Source organism: Branchiostoma lanceolatum, chromosome 14 (assembly GCF_035083965.1).
Source record: "Branchiostoma lanceolatum isolate klBraLanc5 chromosome 14, klBraLanc5.hap2, whole genome shotgun sequence".
In the NCBI taxonomy this organism is placed as follows: Eukaryota; Metazoa; Chordata; class Leptocardii; order Amphioxiformes; family Branchiostomatidae; genus Branchiostoma; species Branchiostoma lanceolatum.
The window spans coordinates 7,264,403-7,284,961 of NC_089735.1; the positions used below are offsets into that span (position 1 = coordinate 7,264,403).

At 39.6% G+C, this 20,559-nt stretch overlaps 1 protein-coding gene across 3 annotated transcripts; it reads right to left on the bottom strand.

The window, feature by feature from the left end:
- Positions 1–494: 494 nt before the first annotated feature.
- On the bottom strand, positions 495–20,549 carry LOC136448334 (alpha-protein kinase 1-like). Of its 3 annotated transcripts, none has more exons than XM_066447736.1 (12): positions 20,499–20,549; positions 20,184–20,265; positions 19,474–19,655; positions 19,052–19,213; positions 18,469–18,565; positions 18,152–18,238; positions 17,409–17,543; positions 16,644–16,768; positions 15,626–15,811; positions 14,346–15,198; positions 13,767–13,926; positions 495–1,756 (listed from the first exon to the last, which is right to left on the bottom strand). In XM_066447736.1, the coding sequence occupies exons 2-12, from the start codon at positions 20,236–20,238 to the stop codon at positions 1,216–1,218; spliced, it is 2,583 nt and encodes an 860-aa protein (XP_066303833.1). In that variant the 5' UTR covers positions 20,239–20,265; positions 20,499–20,549; the 3' UTR covers positions 495–1,215. The 3 variants fall into 3 exon arrangements, with proteins under 3 accessions (XP_066303833.1, XP_066303832.1, XP_066303834.1); XM_066447735.1 differs by lacking the exon at positions 20,499–20,549 and adding an exon at positions 20,374–20,492; XM_066447737.1 differs by lacking the exons at positions 13,767–13,926; positions 20,499–20,549 and having other exon boundaries at positions 1,666–1,756; positions 20,184–20,492.
- Positions 20,550–20,559: the final 10 nt, after the last annotated feature.

A 20,559-nucleotide genomic window follows, 5' to 3' on the forward strand; every position in this document is an offset into this window, starting at 1 on the left:
AGTTAAAATGTGTATTTTTGCACAATAATTGTAGTGATGTAGGCATCATGACCATTGACACATAAGTGAATATCTAGCAACAGTAGAGAGCGCTACAGCCAACTTCAGACATGTACAGTGAGACGATGTAGATCTACCCTTCACTAAGAACTTCTCATGTCCCTTTTCCAGTGAGAATCATTCCCGACTGATATAGCTTCTCATTAAAGCTGTTTTAGCCCCCTCTTAATTTCTGACAAATCCAGCCTTTCCTTGTCCATGGTGCTGAATGGGGTTCGGATTGTATTTACGTTCAACTACTGCATAACCTTAGATTTTTGCAGCGTTCAGAAATGCAAGTAAAGCCATAGTGATTTGATTGTATGAATGGCATCCTCTGGGTACCCCAAAACTGATGCGAATGTATGAAAAAAAAGTTGGGAAAAATATGCCTTCCATATAATATCGAAGTAGTCAGAAGGTTGAATAAATGATTGAACATACAGAACATGGTATGCTAAATGATAAATTCTTTATTTTAGATATTTCACAGTGTGATATTACGAAGATCAAAAGTACAGATACACTAGGCAAAAAATACCTTCACCGAAACATTTGTGATGGAGGCTAGTTCAGGTCAGGACCTAGACTTATGATTCTAGATCTGAATGTTTTGTTATCTTATACCAACAAATTATTAGCCTGAGGGTCTTCCTGTTTCTCTGCCTTCACCAAACTTAACGGATCTGGTTTGGTTATGTTGAATGATATTGATGCTAAGATTTATTGGAATCAACTTTCAATGACACAGATAAAGCTTTAAAGCTTTTTTTCTTATCATAAAGAGCATGATCTTGTAAAATTGATGCATGGTTAAGATCTATCCACAGCTTACATGTCTCAAGTATTTTGGGAGTTCAAATCCATCTTGAAATCTATTGTATCTAGAGTATTGCATGACAAACTGGAATGAATTTTCTTTTGCTATTGATTCTTCACTGTGTTATTGCTCTACAGTTTCAAACTTATTTATATCATACATGTATTTATCATACTGTTTTATTTTGAAATTTTGTTCAAAATTATTAAAGCACATTGTACAGTTTTAAGTGGCCTTCCTGAATTTAGCATATAGCATTGTTGACCCCCCCCCCGCAGGCTTCTATCTAATTTCTCCTGCATACTTCAAAATACATAAAGCTGTCTGCCCTTCTATTCTAAAACAGACATCACTTTTCAAGGTGCTTCTACTGGTCTCCTCAACTTCAACAGCATACACACTTTATTACATCTTGGGTGCTGCTCCCTCCAAAAAGCCTGGACCCCTCGGTCCCCTAGGTTACCCCTCCCGTACTTCTTTATCTCTTCCGAGTGAATCTGAGGGTCTGTGAAGTACGTCACCCCCCTCCCATCCACAGTGGTCCAGCCCTGTATGTCTACGATCATCAGTTTTTCCCCTGACGCTTCGTAAGTGAAGTGAGTAAAAGCGGTTGCTAGTCCGCTGTCAAGAACGGGATGTTTGTACTTCAGATTGTTGGTCAACTTCACAAAATCTCCATCGATATATGGCTCGACATTGACGGTGAAGCTTACATCGGGTTGGGAATGGTTAACTTGAAGGGTTACGGCCGGTAGGTACTGGATCTGTCCAAAGTCCTGCTGTCGTCGTAGCTTGTGGTTGAAGACGGTGACGTATTTGCGGGCGGTCATCTGGCAGCAGACATCTTGGCGGTACTGTTCATATGGTTTGTCTTTTTTGTACCTCTTTCCAACATACCTTCAGGGAAATAGATATAAGATATGTGACACTGTGTATCAGAAGATGTTCTGAAAGCTGAAGGACTTGTACACAGTAATACTAAAACAAATGTACACACAACATACACACATGACATGTATACTCATGCCTTGTATCAAACTAATGCACTTCAAAACAGAGGTATGATAACTAAATCTTTTATATCATTTACAGACCAGAACAATCTAAGTTGAAATGAGTTTGAATGTAGCAATAAGGTCATAGCAACACACCTGCTACAGTAGCAATGTTTCTTGGGAAGTTCTAACTTCTAGATCAACTTTACAAACATTCCTATTCAATTTGTTACTACTAGCAGATACAGTGTACCTAATCAAATCTCAGCGGTCTCACTGCAATCACGCTGTAACCTAAATTGGATCTGTGCAACCATTTATTGGAATATGCAAAATGTACAAGTATGACTAAAAAGACAACATAACAAACAAGGCGTAAAAAAAATCTGTTTTTTATTTATGAACTTCGCTGAGTGATCTGCTATGTCGAATTTTAGGTTGCAGCACAATCGCAGCGAGGTCACTGCCCTAGTGGAATGTCCAGTTCTTAATGTAATTATCTTCGCCGAGGAACTCGGAGTAGATTATGTTTTCGGTTGAGCCGGCTGTTGTGTGGGTCTGTATGTATGTCAAGAGCATAACTCGGGAAACCTTTGATGGATCTTCATGATATTTGGTAGGTGTGTAGTGGTTGTGCAAAGGAAGGTCAAGTTCAAAAATCGTTCACCTGTCGTTTTCCAACAATACTGCAGTGGACTTTTAATTTTTCTGTGTTTGTATGTAGGCAAAAAAAGTGACGGAAACGTTGATGGATCTCAATGATTTTTGGTAGTTTCGAAGAGATTGTGGGAACAGAGGTCAAGTTTGAAAATGATTTATTTGGCGCTTCCTACAGAACTGCAGCAGGCTTTGTGTGTGTGAGAGTTTGTATGTCACCAGCATGACTCGAGGAGCTATTGGCGGTTGTGCATCATATTTCGTGGATAGGTAGTGATGTCAAAGAGGAAGGTCAAGTTCGATAATGGGCCTCCTATCGGGTATTTGAGGTACTGCAGCGGAGCTTTAACATTTGAGGCCAAATTTTCTGGAGGCGTCAGGTTCATGATTTTTTTGTAGTATATAGCTTCTGGGACGGCAAGTGAGTGGTGGGAATTAAGGCCCCCTAGCTGCTCGTTTGGAACTGCAGTTGGCGTTTTTGTTAATACATTTGGAGACGAATAACTCCAGCAGGGATTGACGGATTATCATAATTTATGGCATGTGGATAGTTTCGGTGATGCTTTACATAACTGAATACTTGTCATGCAAATAAGACGATAATTTGCATAATAAATGAGGAAAGGTTATGAATTCGCTGAAAGCTTGTGGTCAAATTTCATACAAGTGCTATGGTAACGATTTTTAAGTGGTGTACAGCTCTTGGGGCAGGGAGTAAGTGATATAAGTTTAGACCCCCTAGAGGCTTGCTTAGAACTGCAGTAGACCTTTTTTATGTTACCTTTGGAGGCGAATAACTCGGGTAGGGTTTGATGAATTTGCATTGTTTTGGACAGGTAGGTTATTGAGGTAATGATTAACAAATAAAGACGTATGAAATTGTAATCAGGGTCTAATTAAGTGGTGAAATAGGCTTGTTTATAATTACATTTTTTTAAGTACCCTTTGTCGACCTTTATCTAAGGACAACACCTGCTTGTCAGCAGGCCTGTGCAAATTAGATTGATGCTCTCTGGTGACCTCAAAAACCACCGGCCAAACTACACTCCGGCTGGGACGGAGCTTATATCAACAAACACAGGAAAGGTCTGGTCCTGTGCGGGACAAGTCAAAACGATGAATATAAGGAAATGTGCAAGCAGCAGGCACTACAGAAGGCATTATACTAAGCTTTATGTGGTTTGTAAAATGCAGTTGTATACCACACTGGATGTGGACCAGTCCTTCGTAGATGAGAGTAAGAAAAGGTTCTTGCGCAGATAGTGACAAAAAATCCTCAAAATCAGGATAATCTTTAAAACAGGCCCATGCTACCCATCAGGACCTGACTGAACTCCCCTCCAGGGTGTTTCACATTTAAGACAGAGACACGAAAAAACACTAACATTTCTTTTTGGGTTGAATACACTTTTCAAGGACTTAGCGGAGATAGAGGAAACATATCGAGAGAGATAATCTTTACAAGAGGAAAACTTATACGGTATGAAAGAGAAAACCGACATAGAACTTCACCCGTGAGGGGGGACTACATTGTCCCGCAGCCCATACCCGGGAGTGACCCGGCCCCCTGAAGAACTAACGGGGGTTGCCCGAACTTCGGACGCGCCCTAACATCGCATGGATTTTTTACTGATCTTATTTTGCATAAGTACGCCGTGTTTGTGTCCAATGACTAAGCTGATAAGGAAGGTAAATAACCCAAGTTCATGCACATAATTGTCATTTACATTCAAAACATATGTGTACATATTCATTTCTTGTTTTGTCGAAAAGTAGTATTTTGACAATAATGATGGTAGCGCTGAGTAGAGGGTCACTGCGTAGCTAGACGGCCCGGCACCTAAATATACGAGCTGTGCCAAGCAGATACATAAGTCACACAGCTATTATACACATAAGAAAAATAACTTCATAAAACACTAAAAATTTGGGTCTTTAAGTGTTTGTTGAGAAGAAAACCGACCAAAGAAAAACAACGTAAACATTGCTGTCGTCTGACGACGTTGTTTTCCCGCCATTTTGGGGGACCGCGATGGTGGCGAAACGATTCAACGCACAGTTTTGTTACGCTCTAACATGTGATTGGTACCGTCTATGAAAAGGAAACTGAATACAGAGATGGCGAAGATATTTCCCAATATAAAGTAGACGGAGTATTGTTGATGTCAGCGGTGTCGTTTATTCGTAATGATTTCGTAAGTCGGGCCGTATTCAATACGTACGTCGGGCCGCGTAGTAGCCTATTTCCCGTGGAAACATGAACTGGGATGCGCTAGATATAGCCCTTCTCACATGACGTGAGAAGTGCACACAGTCAAAATTTTCCGGTCAAAAGAAAGCTAGAATATAGCAGACTTCAAGCCTAATTTACATTTCCCTAACTTCATCACTAACTTCCGAAGAGAGCAAAATTACCAAAGCGTAGGAAGTTAGGCACACTATCTGGCGTAGCACTAAATCAGAAGGTACATTCGTGAAAATGTCTCACAGCGTCTTCCGCATGTAACGCGGAGCATGAAGGGCCCATGAACAGTATGAATACATTTTTTGTCCAAGTATGGTCTTTAGATGAATGTGTTCAAAATTCATTCATTAAAACATGACCATTCTCTGGCAACCAGCAATGGAGCGCCGTGAGTTCCAGCGCGTAAAAAAACGTCCGATATTTGGGCACCCCCCGTTATATCAAAACAAAAGAAACTATATCAGAGTGGACAGTACTTAGAACAGGAAAGATGACAGACAACAGTAACAGGTCTCACAAATCTAACACCCTCCAAAAAAAGTGAAACAGTAGGCTTTAGAGAGATATTGTCAATAGCAGTAGGTGCAAGAGTCGTGGTCACTGCCAACGTTAACATATTAGACGGAATTGTTAAGGGCGAATTCGTAGGCATTGACAGCACATGCCATGATGTCCACACCTTCCTCGTAAAATTCGACAGTGAAAGCAAATACAAGAAAGATTTACCCAAATGCGGTACCCATCAAAAGGTAATGTTCAATAAGTTCTCAGTTACGGCAAGCGGACGATCCAAGCACGACGAGAACAGTATCCTCAATCTTTAGCATGGGCTGTACCTAAAGTTTAAGGTAGATCACTGGACAAAACTGTTGTCCCTGGAAGTTTGAGCGCAAACGGGTCGTTTTTTCTCAGGTCAGTTATATGTTGCCTTACGTCATGTTGAGTTTGAACGGATTGTATCTATTGGGATTTAAATCGTATACAATTAGTGAATTACAATACTGTAAACCAAAATATATGTTCTTAAAGAAATGGAACTCCTAAAACAGCTGCCTGTGTCAAAGGTTACACAACAACCTAACACAGAAGACCGTGATACTTGCATTAAATGTCAAGTTCCTGAATATACTCCTACACGGAACATCTAAAAAATATGAGAGCTGACAGATCAACACAACCAGTCGATGTCTTCTGTTTCGTGGAAACCTTCCTGAATGGCCGACAACAGACTAAAAATTTTCTGCCACAAGCAACGGCATTCAGAGCAGACAGAAATGGAACAGGAGGAGGGGTGATGACTGTTGCTACACAAGATGTCAATCCTACACAGCCGATATATTTCAGCCGATGGAGTGAAGTGCATAGCTACCACAGTCACCAAACTATCGACCACAGTTGAAACAAGAGTTCTACGACCTCATACCTTCGTCAAATGATTTTGACCTTTATGACTGACGTATTAGAAGTGTTTTTCATCAATCATCAATCATACCAGTTGAACCTCTTCACCCAAATAACATAAGTTGTCCAAACGTCCTTGTTATGACTATGAGCTTAACAAAGAAGGTTATGCTAACATTTATCATCAATTATGCAAATAAGCTCCCTCCTTATTAGCATAATTTGATTCAATGGTGTTCACATTCACACAACTTCCTAATGCCACAAGTATGAAATTGCCGTCATTTACTAGTATGGAATTACAGTAGTTTCTCATTAATTATGCTAATTAGGCCCACATTTGCATATTTCCTATCTATCAACATTCCTCTCTTCCTTACTTACAAATGTCACATATTTGAATAGTCATATGACGTGACGACGTTGTTTTCCCGCCATTTTGGGGGACCGCGATGGTGGCGAAACGATTCAACGCACAGTTTTGTTACGCTCTAACATGTGATTGGTACCGTCTATGAAAAGGAAACTGAATACAGAGATGGCGAAGATATTTCCCAATATAAAGTAGACGGAGTATTGTTGATGTCAGCGGTGTCGTTTATTCGTAATGATTTCGTAAGTCGGGCCGTATTCAATACGTACGTCGGGCCGCGTAGTAGCCTATTTCCCGTGGAAACATGAACTGGGATGCGCTAGATATAGCCCTTCTCACATGACGTGAGAAGTGCACACAGTCAAAATTTTCCGGTCAAAAGAAAGCTAGAATATAGCAGACTTCAAGCCTAATTTACATTTCCCTAACTTCATCACTAACTTCCGAAGAGAGCAAAATTACCAAAGCGTAGGAAGTTAGGCACACTATCTGGCGTAGCACTAAATCAGAAGGTACATTCGTGAAAATGTCTCACAGCGTCTTCCGCATGTAACGCGGAGCATGAAGGGCCCATGAACAGTATGAATACATTTTTTGTCCAAGTATGGTCTTTAGATGAATGTGTTCAAAATTCATTCATTAAAACATGACCATTCTCTGGCAACCAGCAATGGAGCGCCGTGAGTTCCAGCGCGTAAAAAAACGTCCGATATTTGGGCACCCCCCGTTATATCAAAACAAAAGAAACTATATCAGAGTGGACAGTACTTAGAACAGGAAAGATGACAGACAACAGTAACAGGTCTCACAAATCTAACACCCTCCAAAAAAAGTGAAACAGTAGGCTTTAGAGAGATATTGTCAATAGCAGTAGGTGCAAGAGTCGTGGTCACTGCCAACGTTAACATATTAGACGGAATTGTTAAGGGCGAATTCGTAGGCATTGACAGCACATGCCATGATGTCCACACCTTCCTCGTAAAATTCGACAGTGAAAGCAAATACAAGAAAGATTTACCCAAATGCGGTACCCATCAAAAGGTAATGTTCAATAAGTTCTCAGTTACGGCAAGCGGACGATCCAAGCACGACGAGAACAGTATCCTCAATCTTTAGCATGGGCTGTACCTAAAGTTTAAGGTAGATCACTGGACAAAACTGTTGTCCCTGGAAGTTTGAGCGCAAACGGGTCGTTTTTTCTCAGGTCAGTTATATGTTGCCTTACGTCATGTTGAGTTTGAACGGATTGTATCTATTGGGATTTAAATCGTATACAATTAGTGAATTACAATACTGTAAACCAAAATATATGTTCTTAAAGAAATGGAACTCCTAAAACAGCTGCCTGTGTCAAAGGTTACACAACAACCTAACACAGAAGACCGTGATACTTGCATTAAATGTCAAGTTCCTGAATATACTCCTACACGGAACATCTAAAAAATATGAGAGCTGACAGATCAACACAACCAGTCGATGTCTTCTGTTTCGTGGAAACCTTCCTGAATGGCCGACAACAGACTAAAAATTTTCTGCCACAAGCAACGGCATTCAGAGCAGACAGAAATGGAACAGGAGGAGGGGTGATGACTGTTGCTACACAAGATGTCAATCCTACACAGCCGATATATTTCAGCCGATGGAGTGAAGTGCATAGCTACCACAGTCACCAAACTATCGACCACAGTTGAAACAAGAGTTCTACGACCTCATACCTTCGTCAAATGATTTTGACCTTTATGACTGACGTATTAGAAGTGTTTTTCATCAATCATCAATCATACCAGTTGAACCTCTTCACCCAAATAACATAAGTTGTCCAAACGTCCTTGTTATGACTATGAGCTTAACAAAGAAGGTTATGCTAACATTTATCATCAATTATGCAAATAAGCTCCCTCCTTATTAGCATAATTTGATTCAATGGTGTTCACATTCACACAACTTCCTAATGCCACAAGTATGAAATTGCCGTCATTTACTAGTATGGAATTACAGTAGTTTCTCATTAATTATGCTAATTAGGCCCACATTTGCATATTTCCTATCTATCAACATTCCTCTCTTCCTTACTTACAAATGTCACATATTTGAATAGTCATATCATGGAACACAGCAGATTTTTAAAATTGCCTCATTAATCATGCGAGTTAGAATTTGATTTGCATAATTATCATCCAATCATACAAAGCATCACGTAAGCTATCTACATACCAAAAATCATGACCATCCATCAAGACCATCTCGAGTTATAGTTTTTCTCATTAATTATGTCAATGAGGTTCTCATTTGCAAAGCTGATATCTATTAATATTTCTCTCTTCCTCAGATACATATGTCACATGTTTGAGAGTCCTATCATGGAAATTGATGGATGTATAAACTTTCCTCATTAATTATGCAAATTAGATACTGATAACTGATTTGCATAATAAGTATCTAATCATGTACATCAGCACTCAAGCTTACTTACAAAAATTTATGACCATCCACCAAGCCCTTCTTGAGTAATTCCCTTTCAAAGTCTGAAGCAAAACCTGCCCCTGCTATAGCCAACCCATAGGTCTGCTTGGAGACTACCTTACCAATACCTACAGCTGGCTGACAGCCAATTTGTGTAACTGACGTTTCCTGCCTTCAGCATGACCCCTACCCCTATCCATGGCCTTGGAACAACACAGCGAACACGTACACATACTTCAGCATACAATATAACACATTTTTACACTTTTCTCGTTAATTATGCAAAACACTTCGCCCAAAATCTAATCATCTTGAGATTTCCCACATACACACTGACACACCAACTACGACAACAAACCATCCAGGCGTTCTCGACTTATTCTGTTCACTAACAGACACACAGACAAGCATCATCGAATAACCCTCTCGACGAAAAATTCGTTGACGAAGGTAACAAATCAAAGGAGCGAGTAGAAACAGAAGTGATCCCAACCAAGATTCGAACTCACGCCGAAACCGGAGGCCAGATCACAGGCACTAGGCCCAAGGTCGCAACCAGTTAGACTGGTCAGTTGGAGGAGTTTGAACCCCCACTGTTACTCCCCCTTTTCTTGACTGAGCTTGAGGTGTGTTGCCAATTATTATCACAAGTAACATGTGTATCAACTAAAATACTTTTCAGAACTAACGTTCGATAAATGTGGTAAATAGCTAGAGCTCTTTCAAGTAGATTTATCAACACCAGATAAAAAGGCGATGTTACCTAAACTTCTCCATAATACAGATGCAGAATCCCCCCAATATTCATAGTCATCAATGTTTGTAAATATCTTTGAATATTCATCAATGTTCATGTAAATTTTCATTAATATCTATGAATATTAATCTATGTTGAAAGGTATATTTATAAAACATAACATCCTTGTAGATTTATTAACACCAGATAAAAAGGCGATATTACCTAAACTTCTCCATAATACAGATGCAGAATATTTTCCTAGTCATCAATGTTTGTAAATGTCTATGAATATTCATCAATGTTTATGTAAATTTTCATTACATTCATTAAAATATATAATAATATTGAAACGCATACTTATAGTATTCATAAATTCATAAATTCGTAGATTCATTAATTCATTGATTCATTAATTCATTAATTCAATTTATAAATTTATAATTTATATGCACAGTCCCGCGAGTCAAGTTAACGAATTTCTGAATTTCTGAATTTCTGAATTCATGAATTTATGAATATCATGAATATCATGCCACATTGCCATGAATTATGATATTATGATATAATGATATCATCTCGCCGATATTATGATATTATGATATTATGATATCATGATATTATGATATTATGACATTATGATATTATGGTATTATGATATTATGATATTATGATATCATGATATTGTGATATCATGATATCATGATATTATGATATTACGATATTATGATATTATATTATGATAATAATAATAATATAATAATAATGATAATAATAATAATCATAATATTATGATATTATGATATTGTGGTATTATGATGTGTTGCCAATTATTATCACAAGTCTGTCGCCAGCATAAGTCAAGAAGCTGTTGATGGATCTGTATGATATCTAGTGGATGGTTTACAGAAAGGAAGGTCAAGTTCGATAATAGGCCTTCTAGCGGGTACAACAGAGCTTCAAAATTTGGAGGCATATTTTCTGAAAGTGCTATGGTAGATAGTTCATGCCACAAATTTGGGCCCCCTAGCGGCTTGTGGGTGTTTTTGTTTTGACATTCGGACATGAATAACTTGAGAAGGATCGTCGTGATATTTGGTATTTACAGAGCTCAGATGGTGCTTTATTCTGAGTTCCACGACCTTCGCCAAATGATTTGACCTGTTTCTCATCAATCATAAATTGATTGATCGCCTTCACCCAAATAACAGAAGTTGTCCAAAGTTAATGATGGATATTCTGGAAATTCCGGATATTCCGGATATTCCGGATATTCCGGATATTCCGGATATTCCGGATAATCCGGATATTCCGGATATTCCGGATATTCCGGATAATCCGGATATTCCGGATATTCCGGATAATCCGGATAATCCGGATATTCCGGATAATCCGGATATTCCGGATATTCCGGATAATCCGGATATTCCGGATATTCCGGATAATCCGGATAATCCGGATATTCCGGATATTCCGGATATTCCGGATAATCCGGATATTCCGGATATTCCGGATAATCCGGATATTCCGGATATTCCGGATAATCCGGATAATCCGGATATTCCGGATATTCCGGATAATCCGGATATTCCGGATATTCCGGATATTCCGGATATTCCGGATATTCCGGATAATCCGGATATTCCGGATATTCCGGATATTCCGGATATTCCGGATAATCCGGATATTCCGGAAATTCCGGATATTCCGGATAATCCGGATATTCCGGATATTCCGGATATTCCGGATAATCCGGATAATCCGGATATTCCGGATAATCCGGATATTCCGGATATTCCGGATAATCCAGATATTCCGGATATTCCGGATAATCCGGATATTCCGGATATTCCGGATATTCCGGATAATCCGGATATTCCGGATATTCCGGATATTCCGGATAATCAGGATATTCCGGATATTCCGGATAATCCGGATAATCCGGATATTCCGGATATTCCGGATAATCCGGATATTCCGGATATTCCGGATAATCCGGATATTCCGGATATTCCGGATATTCCGGATAATCCGGATATTCCGGATAATCCGGATAATCCGGATATTCCGGATATTCCGGATATTCCGGATATTCCGGATAATCCGGATATTCCGGATAATCCGGATATTCCGGATAATCCGGATATTCCGGATATTCCGGATATTCCGGATAATCCGGATATTCCGGAAATTCCGGATATTCCGGATATTCCGGATATTCCGGATAATCCGGATATTCCGGATATTCCGGATATTCCGGAAATTCCGGAAATTCCGGATATTCCGGATATTCCGGATATTCCGAAAAAACTTCCAAGTCTTCCAAATCTTTCGGAGATTCCAAATCTTCCAAGTTGTGAATTAATGTACAGAACTGAATGTTCAGAAAATTGATGAATGTTCATAAAATACGTGAACGTTCATGAATATTTTAAAATATGTTCACCAATGTTTTATAGATATGCATCTCATTAATATTCATAGATATTAATGAACATTTACATAAACATTGAGACGTTTAAAAATATTGATGAATATTGGTTGTGGATTCTGCCTCTGTATATTCTCAATATCGCCTTTTATCTGGTGTTGAGAAATCTACTTGAGCCCTAGCTATTTACCATATTTATCGAACGTTAGTGTTCTGAAAAGTATTTTAGTTGATTCACGTGTTACTTGTGATAACACGTGTGAATGAGCTCCAGAACACACCTCAAGCTCATTCAATTTATCACTAGTTGACATCTATTAATATTTCTCTCATCTTCAGTTACATATGTCACATGTTTGAGAGTCCTATTATGGAATTTGGCGGATGTATAAACTTTCCTCATTAATTATGCAAACAAGATACTGATTTGCATAATAAGTATCTAATCATGTACATCATCACTCAAGCTAGCTACTTGCCAAAAATCATGACCATCCATCAGGCCCTTCTTGAGTTATTCTATTTCAAAGTCTGAAGCAAAACCTGTTCCTGCAGTTCCAAAAAAGCCGCTAGGGGTCCAAAACCTACACCACTTACTCTCCGTCCAAAGAGCTATCTACCACTCAAAAATCAGGACCATGGCGTAGCATGTCCAGAACACGAGATATCAAAACAGGAAGTTCCGCTGCTGTACCGTAACAAGCCGCTAGGGGACCCAAAATCTAATCATTTCCATGTCTCATCAAGGACCTACCCACCTATCAAATATCAAGAAAATCCATCCAAGTCTTCTCGAGTTATGCTGTACGTTACAAACACACAAACAAATACACACACAAACGCTACCCACTGCATAACCTTCTCGGCGAAGGTAATGAAAGGAAAGTTTGTTAACCCACTGCATTGCATAATCGGACATGGGACTGTCAGGTCATGTAACCAGATGGCCTTGCATAAACGTACATGTAGGTCAAATAAATAAACTATCCTCCAAGCAGAGGTGTGGGTCCTGCTGGTTTTTAACGCGTTCAGTTTAGGCATTTTTGTTCACCACGATTGGCAACATAAATAAAAAGGGGACAAAATAGAAAGCCTGACAAAAACACCTAAAAACATGACAAAAACCAGCCAGACCCACTCCTCTGCTTGGAGAGTACACTGTACTAAAACTGCACCACTGCTAGGTGCGGAAAAGTCACATGTACATGTACTATGTCTTTCAAAATGTGTATGATATGGAATAAAGATTTATTCTATTCATATATATTGACTGTGCCATTTCATCATCACTTTCAACTTACAACACTGCAATATTGAACCTTTGTGGCCCATATAATATCAACATACTCAATTTCATGACCAGTTATAACATATACATTTGTACCAGCACACTGTACACATATACTAGTCCTGTACCACCAAATGATTTTTAACCCCATCTAGACTGGACTCATTCGCCCCATCATAACTTCCAAATGGTATGGTGCATGATCAAATTTGCAGTTCATAAGCACGTAAATGTTAATCACTCTCCATAATAAGCCTTGATTATTTGGCGAAGATAATGTGTTCGTGGAACTCTAGTTAAAATTAATGTAAGTTTTACCTGCCCATGGCTTCCTCCTGGCTGATGTACTGCACAAAAAAAGCATCTCTCTGCTTCCCCTTCTTGCCCTCGTCTAGTGGGAGGGGATCCCCGAGGTACACCAGGGTGTGTTCTGACTCCCACTTATCATTGAATGGGTCATACTTGTGAAGAAAAGCCTCTGTAATTTAAAGATGAGCACCGGTAACTAGTTTCATCAGGTTGGTAAATCAATTCAACAGTTTTCCTTGGTACCGTACATCACAGCTTTAATTTTTCTTCTCAACAGATGTTTTCGCAACCTGCTGAGGAAGGGAGTGAGAGAGAAAGAGAGAGAGAGAGAGTGAGAGAGAGAGAGAGAGAGGGAGAGAGAGGGAGAGAGAGAGGGAGAGACAGAGAGAGAGAGAGGGAGAGGGAGAGAGAGGGAGAGGTAGAGAGGGAGAGAGGGAGAAAGAGAGAGAGAGCAAGAGAGAGAGCGGGAGACAGAAAAGGAAGAAAGGTCAGGGAGAGGGATAGTTTGTACAAGTTATTAACTTGTTTGAGTAACTTAAGTCAAAGTTATGGCATTTTGAAAGTCGTCTTCAGGAGGCTACAACTTACTATGGACTCTTGTGACTGGTGACAAGTCTGCAAACATATCATCCCATTTTTTCTGCTCTTCATCCGATATGCTCTCTTCATGTCTGCTGTCACCAACATGGCTTGAACCGTTTTCGCCTTTCCCAACATGTCCAACTTCTTCATCTAACCCTACCTTTTCGTTTGCCACATCAACTGTTGTGGCCGAAGGGTCAATTGTTGAACCAAGCGTGGTCTTGGCAGGGTCCACTGTTGAGGGTTGTATGTGATGTTTCTCAATGCCCTGACATAGCTGGTCAACATCTGTGGGAGTTTGTAGCAGTTTTGTCCTTGTTTGGTCAACGGTAGTGGCTGAAGGATCTATTGTGGATGATGACTGTAAGTTGTCATTGGGAAAGTTCTCTTCTATGGAATTGGCATCGTCTACGGTTGCGGCAGATGGATCTACAGTAGATCTGGTATTGTCACTGTCTTCATCCTCAGTGGTATCAAACCCACTGTCAACTGTACCACGTTTTTTTCCGTCTCCTTCAGCTGTAACGTTCCGTGTTGTGGTAGCTCCTTCAGCCTGGGAAGGGTTGTTTTCCCTAGGCTGTGTCTGTGTTGTACTGTTTTCAGGCACAATGTGGTCGATTGACAAAGAATAAGACAGCGTTGTCTCTGTTGCTGAAGCGGTGGTATCACCTTCAAGTGTTTCCTGCGGTTGAGATGTGGGCATCAACGTGTCTAGTTCCTCCATGATGAAATGTATCATCCTTTTTATTGATCCGCTGGTGGATAGACTGCTCTCCACAGCACAGTATTCTTCGTACAGGTGCATGCACATTTTGGTCAGATTGTTGCTCTTTTCCGCTGCACCAGTCATCTCTAGTACCTGTAGGATTTTACGTTTGAGCAGTTTACCCTAAGTTTAGTGCATAAGTTACACTGTTGATAGACAGTTGCCAAGCCCTAATCCATTTTTCTTACTAGTATATGGATCATTGTTTATTTTGATCTGTGCTGTAGATCTGTGTTTTACTCTATATGATTCAATTGTTCAACAGTGGCTTAAAGGAGTTATGGAATTACAGACAGGGGTGGAATTGTAATGTACAATCTACATGTGCAATGATTAATCAGAGAACTTAGTTAACACTACTATCTTCAATGTTCCTGGCAGCATTTGAGTTCAAACCTGACATGTATAACTTAATTAATCTAAATGCTCTCACCAGCTAGTCTGCTATTGGTTGGTTTAGATGAGCTACTTCCCTAAATGGTCCAATCATAATGTGTCATTCATCATGCCTGTTACATACCTGACATGACTGGAACAGGGCACAGATGAATTCACACAACTGTTCCCTACTCCGCAGGGCTTCCACGCTTTCATGCGACTGTAGGCTTTCAGACAGATTCGTCCTTGCTAACTGTAGGAACTTCTGTTTCTCTTGACTGTCTCGGGCCTGCTGGGCACATTGGATGAGCACTTCACCAGCTCTCCGCTATACGGGGACAACAGTGACACATGAATGTACATGTATAGCTGGTTATATATAATAACCACCAGCGTAACGTACCAGCTTTGCAGGCACGTGGCACGGCAGGCCCTGGTTATATTACACTGAACAACCTGTCACACCTAACTCTTGCTTGTGTTTAAAGCTCTGTATCTGTAGGATGGGATATACAGGTCCTGTAAAACTGGGAAGAGAAGACATCTGCACTACCATTTGTATCCAGCAGGGGGAGTGACAGACAAATCTTTTGTGTAGCAGATCTAAGAGTAGAGATCCTGCAAACTTTAATGTTTTTTAACAGCACTCGAGAAACTTCTCCAGCTTGGAATGTGAGAAGACTAAAGCTGTACAAGAAAGAGAACAATGAAAGGTTTGGTTTCCATAAAAAGCTTACCAAGAAAATCAAGCAAAAATAGCCATTACTACCGTAGTATCATATTCATAATCATTAGAGCAGTTTTGATACATTACACAAGTTTGACTTTGAATTCCAGGCCTTAAAAGGGCTTATAGCATGTACGTGTAGCACAGCCAGATATGCTTGGAGATATAAATTGCACTATTGATCTGTTCATGTTCATGTTCCTTGATTGATTCAATGATTGATTAATTGATTTATTCATATCATATCATATCATATCATATCATATCATATCATATCATATCGTATCATATCATATCATATCATATCATATCATATCATATCATATCATATCATAAGCGCAATTTCAGTCAATGATTTACTCAAGCAATGCATACTTAGTCCTGTATCTATTAGCTTTAGTTAGCCAGGGGATTGCAAAATGAAAACACATACCCGATGTCTTGCATAGAAGAGCGGATCATACTTGGACAGGTGAGCAGCCTCCTCAGCTGATCTGTAGGCCTCTAAGAGGGGGCTGTCTGCTTGCAAGGTGTACTGCTGCTTTAAAATCTGGAAATCTGTAAAAAAATGTGTCAAACCAGTTTGAGCGAAATATTTTTCCAGCAATGTGATTTATTTGTTGTTTTGGTAGAGATTGTGAAACAACAGTTTCAAGCCAAGTAGATACTTATAATTAAGACTGGACTGTTTGATCCACTCACACCGGGAAGGACACAGCTGCTGCTAACTCTTTTCAATACGTGTGGTGGGACTATGAGGTGTGGCTTTCCTTAAACACAGAATCTTTGGCTTTACGTCCCATTTGAGAGGACATCCCTAACCAAAGTTTGCTACTCATTTTCACCTGATTCGAGTGAGGAAATATAGCTATAGTTGTAAAGTGCCTTCAACTAAGGATTCCCTTGGATAGGACGTTAAATGGAGCTCCTGTTTAGAGGAGAGCCACACCTCGAGGACATTAAAAACTCATCACACTTATCGAAAAGAGAAGGGGTCCTTCCCCGCTGTGAGTGGATGAAACAAATCTGTCTGGATATGCAGCTTGTACTCTAGATCTTCAGTACATACATGGTGTGTAATACGCCCATAAAGTGCTTTACCGGCTACGCAATACAAACAAAATTGTAAACAAAGAAATAAAATTGTTACAAAGAGTCTTTACTAAGTGTTTTAAAAAACTAATAAGAAATGCTGTACCTCTGTATGATATGTTTTTGAACACATCCATCAACAGTCCCACACTGGAGGCGATCCCCTTCTTGTCTGGTTTGGGCAGAGTTCTGAAGCCAATGATAGAGTCCAAAATCAAGGTAGAGGCATCGTACCACTGTCCTGCAAGAATCATGCAGTTATGTTCAATAATATTGTTATTTGTGTGTTTCCGGATTTTTCTTGTCAGCATAACTCAAGAACCTCTGAATGGATTATGATGATATTTTTCAACAAGAGCTTCTACCACTCAAAAATTACGACCGTAGGTTGTCCACAACACCAGATATCAAAACCGGAAGTTCCACTGCAGTACCGTTTGAAAGCTACCAGGGGGCGCAAACCTTATAATAATTTCTTCTTTTTGCCAACCCCTGCCAACGTACCAAATATAGCAATCTAAAAGATCCACCCGGCCACAACTTCTCCGGTTATGCTAAGTGTACTACAAACACACAAACAAATATATTAACACAAAAATATGATAAATTTTCTTTTGATTATGAATTTTCTTGACAAAGATAATAAACCAGATCATGATATCAAGACTTCCAAAGTTCCAAAACACTAACAGTAACTGTAACAATTTGTTTAGATAATGCATATTTTCCTTGAGTCAGGTCACTATAGACGACAGGTTTGACTCACATCATGAATTATTGACTTTGCAAATAAACAACTGATAACTATGGAACAAGTGGGAAGACCTGGACTGTTAAATGGTCTCTCACCAAGTTTCAGCTGGACTTGTCCTTTGATCTGAATGCAGACAGAATGAACTATTGCTCTGTCAGAGTCACTTCTGTATGTCCATGTGGCTGAAATACAGGGAAAAAGGTCACAGTGATTCAAATCTTCAATCCTTGCTGAGAGGGACCATGGACAATACAAATAATTTTATAGGTTAACTCAGTGCCAACTGATAATGATGATAGTATTTGAATGTACAGTGTTAAGACCTTTACAATTTTACCATCTGTAAAAAAAGCACATTCAGTTTAATGTTACTGGTAATAACAATGTTGAGAAATGAAGGTACTAAACTGACCGGTTTCCATGTCAGGGTTCAGAATATCGTCCAGCACTCTCTCTGCACCGTGAAGATCACCCGCATTTGTCAGAACTCTGGCTTTACGGATGATGATCTGAAATGTTCGAGATTGTATTGAACATTTGACATGTTCAATTGCATAAAGCGTGACAATGGAAACAGGCTGACAAGTTATTACTGAGACATGGTAACAAAGAGTTTGGGTATTCTAGAAGGACAATTGTTCAAACTTCAAAGACATGTCTTAAAGTTTATTTTTCTGATTTTGTGAACATCAACGTCATTAACATTAATCCGCCGGGTTACATAAATCCGCTACTTTGAAAAACAGCGTGTTTTTAAAAGAGCTCTAGTGAAGCAACTCCCAGGTATGCATATTTACTCACTCGCTATCTGGTTGAACGTCTATATGCATAGTTTAGATATACAATGTATATACAGGAGTGCATTATACTGTGGACGTTGAGCTGGAGATCTGTTTGGATGAACATCTTTTCATGATGGCAGAATTATGTACCCTGGTGGAATTAGTGTAGTATGATATTACTTATAATTTAAGTAGTTAATAAAGTCATTTTACCTGGGGAGGCACAGGTGTGCTTGGACTAGCTTGACGGATGTCATCAATGACTTTAAGCAAACGAGGAGATGTACCCTGCCAAAAGGCATACCTGTCCAACAAGAACAGGATAGCAACAGCACGAGGGTAGTTCTTGCACTCTACTGCTAGGTCTGCACACTCCTGTAGAAATCCCAAAGTCAGAAGAAGTTTTGAAATTTGAAAGAACAAAAATTAAGAACCCAAAAGTCTATATTTTAGTATACCGTACTCATCTTTTTTTTCATCCTTCCTGACATAGATGTCATAATGAAGGCAACTTATTTTTTGGTAAACTTTTTTTTAATCACACGATTGCATCAGCTTTTGGGTCTCGTGAGGATATTATCAATATAATCAAATCAACATGGCCTATTAATAAATCAGAGGATGCTCCATCTCACCCAGAGTACGTCTGCCTCAGTTTTGCCAGATCTGTGTGTACTTGGTGCAGTGATGAGATCCTTTACATTGTACATGTCCTGTTCCCCGACCCTGTCCTCAAACTGCCAGGTCTCCGGGATGAAGCTCCACCTTTGAGCCTCAGCATCGCGGAGAAGACCCTGCAGCTCCACAGATAACAGTCCTATGGAAATACAATTATGCCTTGTGAAGAAAATCCTAAATATCGCTTAACAAATTGCGTGCTATGTAGAATTAACGGTTAACGTTTGATTAAGGTGGACTGGCTACGATTAACGGTTTGTCGATAAATCATATTGGTGTCTCTAATTTTATGTAGGACACACACACGCACACACATACTGTACATTGTACACACACCATGCAGACCCTCTTCTCAGACTGGACTGTTTTTTCCGTCTTTCAGACTGGACAGGTTTTTCTGCCAACCCAACTATTAGTACCATACTGTAACCTTGAAATGTTTGCAGTGGTTTTTAGTTCCGCAGTTTTGAATGCAGTAACCTCTCCGCCACGAAATCTTGATAGTGCAAATATAGTTGTTTCTATTGTATTATTAACTCAGTACTACTACTGTCAGCTGTAGGCGCCCAGGCTAATATCAAACTTAATTGTACATGTACAGTACTTGCAATCCATGCAACTTTCAATGTGTGAAACCATTGTTCTTTAAAAATTACTTTTTACATACCCAGGTTGCTGGAAAGTCTCTGCATACTGTCAGCATTACACGTCTCCTGTTCCATCTCCACTGCTTACAGAAGTCAAACTGCCTGGAGTGTATATAAGAGGAGGTTCCTTGCTGAGTCATTAAAATCTGAACAGTTGTAACGTTACAAATCGGTAGCAAAAGCAAAAGGACTGTAACGTTATGACGTCACCTTTGGTTTCGTTCCCGCCTGTCTCACAAGACCATCATGTGCTCTAATTATAAGGGGAGTAACAATTACATCACATGTTTAGTCACTACCACACATCTACATGTTATCAAATATCAATAGGTTACCAGAAAATTCCCTTCCTCACGTTTCTGTCCTTCTCGGAAATCCCCAACCTTTCCCCTTTCA

Excerpts from the sequence above, each read along its gene's own strand:
- LOC136448334 (XM_066447736.1), bottom strand. The coding sequence starts at position 20,238 with ATGGAACAGGAGACGTGTAATGCTGACAGTATGCAGAGACTTTCCAGC. Across the intron at positions 16,769-17,408 it reads CAAAAACATATCATACAGAG|ATTTCCAGATTTTAAAGCAG; the intron begins GTACAGCATTTC and ends ATTTTTTTACAG. Across the intron at positions 13,927-14,345 it reads ACCAGTCACAAGAGTCCATA|AGGCTTTTCTTCACAAGTAT; the intron begins GTAAGTTGTAGC and ends TTTAAATTACAG.